Here is a 13,078-nt window from a genome sequence, read left to right on the forward strand (position 1 = left end):
CATAGTCTTTAATAAGCAGATTTAATCACCCATTTGACTTAGCATACTTGTCTAGAAGATTAAAGTGATAACGACATTTTTAAAAAATAAAATCATCAGCTATGACGACACACAAAAAAGAAAGAACAGCTATCAGTGTTTAAATACCTTCTCTGCTTCTTCCACTGAGTTTTTCTTGAAAACTAATGAGAGAACTCAATCTGGAGCATCACAGCCTCTAAATGTTGAAAGCTGTGATAAAAAGTTCTTTCAATGAAATCTCACTCTCTCTGCCCACAGCTGCACCTGTGTGCCCATACCGGTGGAGTCTAGTTCACCGGCAGGACTTACACAGGGAACACAGCTGTCAATGCCTTCCCTTCTTCCAGACTGTCTGTGTACACTGAAGCACTGAACCCCTCTTCTCAGCACAAGCTCCAGTTTATCCATCTCTTTCTTAAGATAACCACATGTTCCAGACCTACCCTCGTTAGAATCATTCAACTCAATCCAGACTACCACCTCTCCTGTGCTATCTGTGCTTAAAGCAGCCATAGGCCACCACACTGTTTCCTTTTGATGGTTATGTTGAGGTTCCTGTCAAATAACACCCTTAAGTGTCTTGTCCAGTCTCACCTAGCTCTGTTCCCACCTCCAATCCTGCATCTCTGGTTGATTATTAGGGCTCACATGCAGCACCTCACCTTAGCCTAGGGATCATTCACCTTGTCAGAGTCTGTCCAGTGGCTTAACCCACCAGGATATTTAACTCTGGTAAGCGTATCTTCACATTTTTCACCAATTAATTATGTTAAACAGGAAACTCATTAAGAACCACCATTTGGGTTGAGAAAGTCCATTATCTCAATTCCATTATATTCTATATTATATCTTGGGGCAGGGGGTAGGGGGTTAATTCAGGGCTAAGTCTGTTAAGCTAGGGAAAGAAAGCTGTGAGGTATGTTCCTCTACGGAAATAAAAAGAGCTGGTAAGTGCCTGTCTCCTTTTTGCTAGATGCCTGGTTTATTTTGCATCTTAGAGTGACTATCACAGTTGCACTTTATAAGCATAACCAATACAGCTGATCATTTTGTGGGTTATCATAGACATGATGTGCCATCAAACATGGTTTTAAAAAGCACTCTTTTTTGAAAAGGGCTATGTAATTTTCTACTTGCAGCATTAAAGCAGTCATTTCTTTTCATGTATAGCTGCTAGTAAGCACCCCTTCAGAATTAAAATTAGATCAACTTGGAGGTGGCTGAACTTTCGTTTATGATATTAATTTTCATCTTTAAAATAGCTACTGGAAAATTATATCAAGCTAATAAATTTCCTGATGAACTTGATTTCTTAGGATTTGTCATCATTGTGTGACATTTCCTTAGATTGGCACTTGTTTCCTTCATACCCTGAGAATTAAGTTGGCTGTGGTACTTACAGACACCTGCCTTGTGGAGGACACTTGCAATAGTCTTACATACTTTATATATATAAACTAGTGTCCCAGTGCATGGATTTGTACACATTGAAAGAAAATTAATTAGAAGAAATGTTTTAATGTTGCTATTCACCCTTTCTCTATAACAGAAATGTCAACCAAATTCGCAATCAACAATGACAGATCGAAACACACACATACAATTGGCACCAGCAAGAGCTTTATATGTATCGTGCATGTGTGAGTCAACATTTATTTTTAAATTGCCAGTGGGTCAGTCAAATGGTTGGACAGTCAGTCACTTAACCTTTTAGATAGATAGATAGATAGATAGATAGATAGATAGATAGATAGATAGACAGATATGTTTATATAAGAATCTAGCTATATAAAACCTAATATGCAAATCTACTGAATGGCAGAATGACCAGTTGCTATGACTCACATTGACCACCAGGGGGCAGATGCTCAGCACAGAAGCTGCCCCCAGCCCACAGGCCCCAACTGGTAGTGGTTGGGAGTGGGGTTGGCTAGTGGGTGGCACCAGGCCAGCTAGGATGAGTGTGAGCAGGGGCCCCCCTGATCACCCCACCAATCACCCAACAGATTGGCTCTGATCACCAGCCAGGCCTAGGGGCCCTACCTGTGCAGGAATTTCATGTACCAGGCCTCTAGTATGTTTATATTTATCTTACTTATTTGATTACATAGTGTATCTTTATATCTCATATATACATATATAAGATGTACATACATTTCTAACTTACATTATATTTTATAACTAATACAATTTGTTCTTCTAATTGATAGCACAGGTATCTCTGATGCTCCTGAAACAGGACCTTGCAGCCACTATAGGTAAAAAAAAAAAAAAAAAAAAAAATAGGCTCTCATAAACCTCCCAGGGCAGATACCTGAGAGCTTGTATTACTTCTGTGATAAGGGATGACTTAGCATCCAACTGAAACAGCCCTGGAGAAAAGGATTTCACTGCTTTCAATCTATCCATTTCCAGAAGCTTTCTTTTGTGATCTGTGTTTATAATGTTTGTAATGATGAATGTATTCTATATATAAAAGGCTAATATGCGAAGTGTCCCTAGGGAGTTTGATTGGGAGACCAGGAGGTCAACACTTGCTATGACATGTGCTGACCACCGGGGGAGGAGGGTGCAGAACAAAGGAAGGCCCCAGCCAGCAGCCAGCAGCCAGGGAAGGGAGGCACCAGCCAGCAACCAGAAGGCCCCAATTGGACTTGATCGCTGGCCAGGCCTAGGAACCCTACCTGTGCACAAATTTCATGCATCAGGCCTCTAGTGCATAATAAAATGGCTTCCTGCCAAAACCGGTTTGGCTCAGTGGATAGAGCATCAGCCTGGGGACTGAAGGGTCCTGGGTTCGATTCTGGTCAAGAGCATGTACCTTGGTTGCGGGCATATCTCCAGTAGGGGGTGTGCAAGAGGCAGCTGATCAATGACTCTCTCTCATCGATGTTTCTAACTCTATCTCTCTCCCTTCTTCTCTGTACAAAATCAATAAAATATATTAAAAAATAAAAATTAAAAAAAATGGCTTCCTAAAATCTCCACATTTCTCTCTTTTTTTAAAGGCACATCTTTCTGTTAGTCATTTTCTATAAGGAATATTAAAATCTAGCTAACTTCACTTTATCACTCTAGTTTGGTTTTAAGATAATATTTTGCCCTAACCAGTTTGGCTCAGTGGATAGAGCGTCGGCCTGTGGACTCAAGGGTCCCAGGTTCGATTCTAGTCAAGGGCATGTACCTTGGTTGTGGGCACATCCCCGGTGCGGGGTGTGCAGGAGGCAGCTGATCAATGTTTCTCTCTCATCAGTGTTTCTAACTCTCTATCCCTCTCCCTTACTCTCTGTGAAAAAAATAAATAAAATATATACTTTTTAAAAAAGATAATGTTTTGTTCTAATACCAAAGGTTTAGATTTTTCATTAGAACCCATAATGCCATTAAATTTCAAATTTGGCTAATACTCTAATTTACACTATTTGGACACAGTAAAAGTTAGGTTTTTGTTTAGCTTTGTTTTGTTTTGTTTTTGCAGACACTGTCAAATCATTTTACTTTCTTGACTGTCTTATTACCAGGTTAGCTTTGAGGACTGCAATTTTAAAAATAACAACATTGATGTATGTAAGACTAAAGAAACATTATTATAATTACATACAAATCTTTGAACTAGATACCTTATTCAGGGTCCAATTTTTTCCTTATCAGCAAGTTCAGTGACTAATTACAACATTGGGCAGTGTTGCTCTTTAAGGGCACAAACATATTTTTCCCGGGGTACATATTCTACTGCAGGATAACACCTGTTAGCCATGGAAGTGATAGATTATTCTTGAAAAAGCACACATGCTGGATTCCTAAATATAAAACACGGATTATTTTTAAGTTCAGTGTTGCACATATTTATCTACTATAAATCTACTGATGCTATAAAAAGATGAGAAAAGTTGTGCATTGCCTAGGCAAAGACATATATCTGAAAAAATGTTATCTTCTCAAGTAAGTATAAAAAAATAATTTTTTTCTTTTCCTTCTTTATTAAGTATTGCTTGTCACATATCAAGTGTTGTATTATAATTGTTTGCTTTTTAAAGTAGTCCATATTGTCATCAAGTGGCTAGGTGACTAGATATGGACAGAAAAAAAAAAGGAAAAAAAAAGGAAGGCATATTAATCACAGTTAGCCAGGCAAAACTTTAACATCATATATTTTTAGCCTCAGGTTGGAGAGCTGAGACTAGCTTACTGCCAAGTTGGGTATATAGTGGACATTTAAATTTGTAATAATGAAGGACTTAAAGAGGTTATGCAAAAGATAACTATGCTCAGTATTTTTGAAGAGTAGTCTATTTTCAGACTATTTAAAAGTTATCTAGGTATCTTCTACTTAAAACAAAAAGATTCCAGAGAAAAAAGTAAACTTGTTTTGCTCAACTAGTATAGCTCAGTGGTTGAATGTCCATCTATGAATCAGGAAGTCATGGTTCCTTTCCTGGTCAGTGGGCTCAATGGATCATGCAGGAGGCAGTTGATCAATAAATGTCTCTCATTATTGTTGTTTCTATCTCTCTCTCCCTCTCCTTTCCTCTCTCAAATCAATAAAATATATTTTTTACAAAAGAAGTAAATTTGTTTAATAAGAAAAAGAGGGGTAGAGACGGTAAGAAAATGGTGGTACAGTGTGTGGTTAAGAAATCAGACTTTGGAGCCAGACAGTCCATGTTCATTCTCTAGCTCGGCCACTTATTGACTGTGTAACCTACGACAAATTATTTAACCTCTCTGTGCTTCGGTTTCCACATCACCAAAATGGGAATGTCTCATAGGGTGCTTGTGAGGATTAAATAATATAAATATTTATGAAATGTATAGAACAGTATCTGACATATAATAAGGATTTCTATGTGTTTACTATTATTTTTAACCTAAAATGTAGCATGAAGAATATAAATTATGTAAAACAAAACATTTCCTTGGAAAGGAAATCAAACTGAATAAAAGTCAATTTTTCCAGTATTTACTGAACATTTCCTAACAGTGCCAGAGACTGTTCTAAGCAGAGGTGGAGCAGGAAGCAAGACAGATGAGGTCTCTGCTCTCATGTCACTGAGGAAACCAAATAACAGATTAGTAAAGTTAAAAAAAAATCAGATTGTGCTATGAAGAAAATATAAGACAAGTGAGAAAGAGATGAAATACTCTATTTTTAAATTATGTCTTAAGAAATCCAACACATTAAATGGATTAAGTATTCCTTATGTGTTGATGTATTATAAAGGGAAAATGTCTCCTAAACTCCTATAGATTCAACATGAGTTTACACATTGCCAGTTCTTAAGTTCTTCTTCAACTGGCCATCACCAAAATGGCCACTTCTACCTGATGGAGACTCTTTTTGGTAGCCTGAGGTAGTCTAAATGAAAAACACAATGAAACGTTCATGTTTTATTCAATACTAGAGGCCCATTGCACAAAATTTGTGCACTAGTAGGGTCCCTAGTGGCTGCCAGGGCCTCCCTCCCTTTCCCTGGCTGTCCCCGTCTCCTGGTCGAACTCCTGGATAACTCCCGGTTGAGGGACAATTTGCATACTACGCCTTTATTATATAGTACTAGAGGCCTGGTACACAAAATGCGTGCACGGGTGCAGTCCCTATGCCTGGCTGGCGATTGAAGCGCGAGCATATGGTATAGAAGGGCAGGTCCCAGCTGACCTCTAGGCCCTGGATAGCACCTGGGCCCCCGGGCCCCTGTGTGCCCTCTCCACTTGAGTCATTGACCCCCTGATGCTGCTCCTAGTCACCATCTGCGGGCGATTGGTGGTGAGATCAGGCTTGCACCCGCCTTGACCTGGCACTGCTCACTCACTTGCTCCACCATCCCGTCATGGCCCCGCTTTCATCAGGGCCCATAGAGGCTGGCAGCACCTCCACTGCCATCTCCTGCCAACACCACGTCATGGACGCCCACCATGTTCTGCCCATCCCCTGGTGGTCAGCACATGTCATAGCCAGCAGTCAAACTCCCAGATGAGAAGACAATTTGCATATTAGGTTTTTATTATATAGGACTAGAGGCCTGGTGCACAATTCATACACACTGAAAGTAAATTCATTAGAAGGGGGCCGGCAGGGCTAGACTGGGTGAGACGGACCAAACATGCTCTGAAGCCAACCTCCCACATTCCCTCCCCAGCTGGTCACATCTGGGGCAATGCTGGGGCTCAAAGGGTGTCTGTGGAGTGAGTGGGGTCCCTCTGGCAGGTGGGGTCCCTTGGCCTGGCCTGCAGGGATCGGGCCAAAACCGGCAGTCCAATATCCCCTAAAGGGTCCCAGAGTGCAAAAGGTGTTCCGCAAAGTTGCTGTCCCTTGACAGCTCCTGCATTCAGCATCTGTCCCTGGTGGTCAGTGTGTGTCATAGCTACTAGCAGGTCAGCAGGTCGCTTAGCCTTTTATATATATAGATGTGGTACTCAAGATAAATAACTTTTTAAAATGCTGAATAATTTATATTAGGTTATCGTGTTTTATCTACATAATTATATAACAGTTTAGGGAAAGCACACCTTACTCTGAAGCTGTGTAACTTCTCCTGCGAAGACACTGTCAATTGTGGCTGGCATCTGCTTATAAAGAGAATTGGAGAGGTCTGCCTTAGTGGTGCCTTTGTATTTTGCCTAGGAAGGGGAAAAATTAAAAAAATAAGTAAACATTCCTCTTTTTTACTGTGAATATTAAATGTGAATAAAAAGAAATTTTCTTCAGAAACAGAATATAAAAATCTAAAGAGCATTTTAATCCTGGACATGACAAACATCTTTTGAAGAAAGACAAATCCAGTTTACCATGGAGAAAGCTTTAAACCAGACATGCAAGAAAAAAAAATGACTATTTAAACCCATGTGCATTTCTAAAAGTAAACCTATTTGTGTTTTTCAAGCGTTTCATCTATTTGATCAGCGAAGAAAAACTGGAGAGCAATGAGACATTTGAGTTGCTCCAGAAGAAATAAGTTGTGATGCCCTCCTGTCTAGAATCCAAATGCAATCCTGGCTGGTTTGGAGCATCGGCCTGGGGACTGGAGGGTCCTTGGTTTGATTCCGGTCAAGGGCACATGACCATGTTGTGGGCTTGATCATCACTAAAGGGCATGCAGGAGGCAGCCAATCAATGATTCTCATCATTGATGTTTCTATCTCTCCCTCCTTCTCCCTTCTTCTCTGAAATCAATTTTTTTAAATATTTTTAAAAACAAATTGTTTAGAACTTAAATGTAAAGGACAGAACTCCTTATTCAAGTCTTCTTACCTTCCTACCAAGATGAGTGAGAGGAGCTTGTTTGCTGTTTCTTTGCTCACCCCTCCCATCTGCACTGTTCTAAGTGATCTCAGTCACTACTCTTAAAGAGAAACACTCATTCACCATTTCCTCTTGGGAAGATTAAGTTCAAAATAACACAACAGAATGCCCATGTTCTTGTTTTTGCTCTACAGTAGGGGTGTCGAACTCAATCAGAGAAGGGGCCAAAATCTAAAATCCAGCCTAAATCGCGGGCCGAATGGTTTACTGAACAGTCATAAACTGTCATTGTGATGGAAACGCAGCGGAGTGCAGTGATGACAGCGCGGTGCGGGCCACATTGCAAGGCCTGGCGGGACGGATTTGGCCCGCGGGCCTTGTGTTTGACACATGTGCTCTACAGTTAACTCCTTCAGGAAAACGAATAATTAGGAACATCAAGAATTCTTTCCTCTCTGAAATCAATAAAAATATTTTTAAAAGAAAATAATAATTCTATATAAATAAGAAAGGTTTGGATTCAATACACAGACACATAATAAAACACATCAACCACAGCCAGTTAAATATGTCCATTTACATGAGTTAATTGATAGTGCATGGAATTATAAAATTATATATTACCAACATTCAGTGGTGCTTTTAAAAATATTATTCTTCAACTTCAATGCACAGACGTTTATCTATATAAATATAAAAAGAAAACGCAAGCCCTTTTGCCAGTTTTTGATACCTTACCTCAGATATAAAAGCACCAATATTTTTTACATGGTTCAGCATTGGAGTGTCAGTCACAAACGTACATTTGTCCTTAGATTTTTTATACTCTTCTCTATAATGGATCTAAAAGAGAGAATAACTCACATAAGAGGGAGACGAAAAACAATTTCAGTGCTCTGGTGCTGAACAGAAGAATTAACATGAGAAGTCCATTTTCTGAAGTAAATACTTAAATGTGACATGATGCTCAAAATAAGCCGAATCAAATAAACTGGCACCCAGAACAGAACTGCAAAGTGATGGGCATACGGAAGGAAGCCTTTTCTTTGGATTAACCAGGGCCCGGTTATGGCCGAGGACCATGTGTGATGGTGATGATGATGATGATGAATCCTGTTGCCCAGTTTGTGACTTTTAAGCCACCGACCTAATCAGTGAAGTCTATGGTCAAACAGAAATGCAGCTGCCCACCTCTAAATTTAAAACATGGAGTCATCAGGACAGATTAAACCATTTAAGAAGTAGAGGCAGAAATTAAACAAATGAAGATTACTATTATACAATATTAGCATCATTACCTAGACCCCCTGGATTAGAGGAAGGGACTTAAATTATGGTCGCTGTGGGTTTCCTGTTACTAATTAATTCCACTCAAACGTATCCAATTTGTGAGCACCATGGGCTTCCCACCCTCCACCCCTTCCTCAACAAAAATAGAACCTGCCCAGAAAGTTTGCCACATGGCTGAGATTATTCCAGAATGCCCCCTTGCTGTGAATAAGCAGACGAGCAAGAAGATCAGAGTAGCTTTGCTGAGCATGCTCATTTCTCCTCTTGCACTCACTAATAAAATGAGTCACTCCATTTTTTCTTGGACAGAGGCCAGGGTTTCTATTCTGGGGAAAGACCCTGCATGGACACAGGAGCCAAAAAGAAGTTTTGTGGAGGTGAAGAAGGACCTAAAATGTAATCCCACTATCACACTAACTGCAGCCCAATCTGAAAACTGGGGAGGGAAAATTTACAACTAGTTGAGAGGATGAAGGTATTTGCTAAAAGTTCTAACACCCTGTAATCAAATCATGTTTATCTACCCAAGACTATAAATACTTAGGCTGAAAAAGGGGCCCCATGGTCTTCCTAATTATAGCCTAAAAGTCAACTTTAATTCTGTATACTCCGTGGTCCTTAAAGGACATGACTAATAGTGATGGTACACACAAACATTACATAGGGATTTTACCACATGCAAACCTGATTGGAAGGCCATTATTTGACAGTAACCAGATATGAACATACTAAGCAATGTTATTTCAAAATACCATATTTCACTGCTGTGACTCTTAGATATTATATGCCCACCACATTTAACATTTGCTTTATTCATGAAATCAACATTAGGACATATTTATCTTATCTGAGCACTAAATTACTTTTTTTCTTCTTCTGAGATTAGCCATAATTTTAGGTCTCTGCAAATCACCCTCCTCAATCACTAGTAATTAAACCGTTAAAGGCAGTATGATAAATAGTAGGCTATTTTGATCATAGGGAGAGGGGAAAAGTACCCCTGTTATATAATAAGTGTGAGAGAAAATAACCTGTCATTAGGCTTAAGCCTGCCTCATTATTTTTATCTCCCACCACCATCTTTCCCTCTCACATACACATTCTTCTCTGCAGTGGTATGTGTGAGGGCCAGGCCTCCTGATAAGCTCTGACCTGAGCAGAATGTTCAAGAAGGGGCAGCAGAGATAAGGGTGAAGTACTTACTTCCCTGGCTATGCAGGCAAACAGCTCAGTTTTAAGGGTGGTCTCGATTTTTTACTTTGTCTTTTATTTAAAAGATATACCCCCCCCCCCCCCACACACACACACACACTTCTAGTTTCTGATGACATATAATACTAGAAGCCCGATGCACAAAATTCATGCCAGGGGCTCAGCCCTCACAGCCATGGTGGCTGCCTCGGCCCTCGCAGCCCCGGCTTTGTCCATAAGGTTGTCTGAAAGGTCGTCCAGTCATCAGACTAATTACCATATCACACTTTTATTATTATAGGTGAATAGTAATAGCACATTATCTTAAATTTTTATATTAAAAAAATGTCACATACTAGTAGCCTTCCTATACAAGAGAAGACAGATGAAACTGACCAATGACAGACACAAAACCTTCAGTATAATAACAATCACTGAGCAGACAGCCATGTCTTAATGCAACCATGTATATATTCCTAAGACTAGCATGACTCTATCTCTTAGGTGGATTGGCTATCCAGCCCCTATCTTTCTTATTAACAGAACCCAAATGTATTCATGAGAGTAGCCAGGCCTCTCCCCCAGCTGCAGAGCACAAATTGTTCTAAATCAGTCCCCTTGGCTAGTAATTGGCCTGGAAAGGCCAGGTGCCAGCTCTGGGTAAAGACATTAGTGGAGTCTTCCCAGCAGAGTTCTGGTGTTTCTGGGGTAGCGGGAGAGACTTGCTGGCATCACCCTTTGACACATGGCCCTTCCACCTTTTTCCTTCCCTAGTCACTGGGATGCACCAGCAATGTCACAATTAGACCGTAAGCCACCATACTAACTTTGACAGAGCAAGAGAAAAGGAATCTGAGACACTAATAGCATCAAATATGCCAAAACTGGACCTCCCCGCTTCCTCCAGGCTTCTCGTGTGAAAAAAAAAAATAAATACCCATTTGTTAAGCCTCCGTGCCAGGGTTTTCCTGTTACCTGCAGCCTTCTGTACTCAGAACCAATACACCAGCCAAGTTACATTCTGACTGAGAAAAAAAGGAAAAGTTGATGATTTAATGATCATTAATATGACCAAAATATTCACTTTCTGCTTTGACCTCACCCATTAATCCTATCATGTCTCAACTACAACAGGAGTTAAATTACATCAGTAATGCTCCCTCCTCCTCCCCCAGTTTCTTTCACTTTAGTATGAGATTAGCTAATGGCTGAAAGCGGATGACAGATGTAGATGTTTGAGGATATTTCCTTTCACAAGCATTCCTAACAAAAGTACCTAGAAAGTCTCCTCACAAATGGAGCCGTATTGCTAAACGCAGGAAGCCCTGCAAACATGGCTCCATTGCTCTTTGTAACGGGGTGCTCCCAGCCACGGCTACACTCTCGGTCCTCTGATACATTCAGAGCTTTCGCTACAGGGGAACCAACAAATCTGTTTTCAGCTTTGAAAGGACTTGCTCACAAACACACAAAGCTCATCTGCCTGGAAATGTTCTTTTTGCTGCATTGTAGATGATCACCCTAAAAAGGTTTCAACCAAAACACTGAGTCCGAGGCTTGGTGCAGATGTGGCCAAACTTGCCCTGCAGAGACTTTATGCCTAACTTACAAGAAACATACAAAAGCTCGCCTCTACCCTAATAACTGTTTAAGTCCACTTGACAAAAGGCCTCTAGAACCATGCTTCTGACTGTTCAATCTAGTCAATAGGTTTGATTTATCCAAGGGAATCAGTAGATAGTAAACCAACAGGATGAAATAACAGAAAGGGGACAAATGAGAAGCATGGCTTGGTTAACAGAAGAAAACAAGAGGCTGTCTCAGAGGCCAGATGCTGTCTTCCAGGTTGGGAAGTGAGTTACGCAGAGGGAAACCCCACAACGTGGGCAGGGAAAGTGCAAAGCAGAAATTAGCCCCCCTAGTTTCAAGACAACTTAAAAAAAAATAAAAATGCCTCATTCTGATCCCCAGAGGGAAGCCGCCTGATCTGAAAAACGGAGAATTCTAAGCAGTGCAGGCCTCCCAGGCCTTCTCTCTAGGCCAATCTTATTCACTATATTAATAAATTATCTGGTAGGGAATAATACAGCAAGTCTGCAGGTCTGCTGGTGACCCCAAGCTCTCGGGGAGCATAAAATGTCAAACTAAAAGAGCTGAAATGGGGACGCAGCTCACAAAGGGCCATACCAGAGGGCAGACAGCCACACATGACATTCTTCCTAGCAAGGTGAAAACCATTCACACTACTATGAAAAGTTGATGAGCCCTAAGCAATCAGCTATAAGTCAGAAATTATGATTGAAACTGGCTGAGAAAGATGTCCTACAGAGGTTCATCTATTAGCTCTCTGTAGGCCCAAGTCCAAGATACCCTAAGTATCATCACAAAGGGTACATGGAGCAAAAGAAAACATTGTTCCACCCTGCCCATAACCCCAGGCCGTCCATATTTGAACTACGGTGCACAGATCTGCTTATCACACCCCAAGGAAAACATCCAAGAGCTAGGAGGGTCCAAAGAGAGATCTTTAGGGTGATGATGAAGGCGATGTAGAAAGGCCACTCTATGAAGAGAAGCCTGTAAAACAACCCAATTCATCTAAAAAAAAAAAAAAATGAAGCAGTGGCAAGTGGCTCTGGACTTAGCTAGACTTAAACCTGAATTTTGTACCCACCCCTAACTAGCCGGGTAGCCCTGGGCAAGATAATCTTGCACCAGCTCTGAACTGAGGCTCACAGAAACAAAAACAGCGTACAATAATGTATGTTGGAGTGCCTTGCAGAGGGACATCATGGTGGCCAAGATGTGGGCGTCAGACTTTGTTTCAAATCCTAGGTCTGTGGCTCACTGGCTATGTGATTTGATCAACAGAATGTAAGGCTGCTTCTTAAAGCTTCAGTATGAAGGACTCTATCGAGCAGGCAAGCAACACCCCAAATTCTCTTGGTGACAGAGGCTGCAGACAGACTTCCTTCAAACAAACAAAAAGGCTCAGGTAAATACATGATGCCCCTTTGGGATATAATGAATTAGAAAACAAAACTAAGGAATTGGAAGGTTGGTCTTTAAATTGAATGTGATACTAGGGAAAAGATAGGGGTACTGAATTAAATGTGGACACTAACAGATGGATGGGCACTGTCAGAGGCATAATAGAGACTGAATGGAACTCCATCTACTCAGTGTGTCAACTCATCCATTTTTATATCTGTTTTAGATCTGTAATTAATGCAACCTCAAATATACATTTTTAGACAACCATTTAGTCATGCAGATAATATAACAGAGATAATTTCAAAGTTAAGTTCATCTGCTCCATATAAAAACATTGGTAGT

The 13,078-nt window shown here is 40.6% G+C and overlaps 1 protein-coding gene across 4 annotated transcripts in view; it reads right to left on the minus strand.

The window, feature by feature from the left end:
• NEBL (nebulette) overlaps positions 1-13,078 on the minus strand; it is a 364,126-nt gene that overhangs the window by 99,113 nt on the left and 251,935 nt on the right. For 2 of the 4 annotated variants that reach the window (XM_045587986.1, XM_045587981.1), the window contains exons 3-4: positions 8,000-8,104; positions 6,529-6,639 (exon numbers count right to left, since the gene is read on the minus strand). The exons of the other annotated variants lie outside the window; for them this stretch is intronic. In XM_045587986.1, coding sequence (XP_045443942.1) covers positions 6,529-6,639; positions 8,000-8,104 — 216 coding nt within the window. The remainder of the gene's footprint in view (positions 1-6,528; positions 6,640-7,999; positions 8,105-13,078) is intronic. 4 annotated transcript variants of the gene reach the window in all.

Source organism: Pipistrellus kuhlii, unplaced genomic scaffold (assembly GCF_014108245.1).
Source record: "Pipistrellus kuhlii isolate mPipKuh1 unplaced genomic scaffold, mPipKuh1.p scaffold_m20_p_1, whole genome shotgun sequence".
Taxonomy (NCBI): Eukaryota; Metazoa; Chordata; class Mammalia; order Chiroptera; family Vespertilionidae; genus Pipistrellus; species Pipistrellus kuhlii.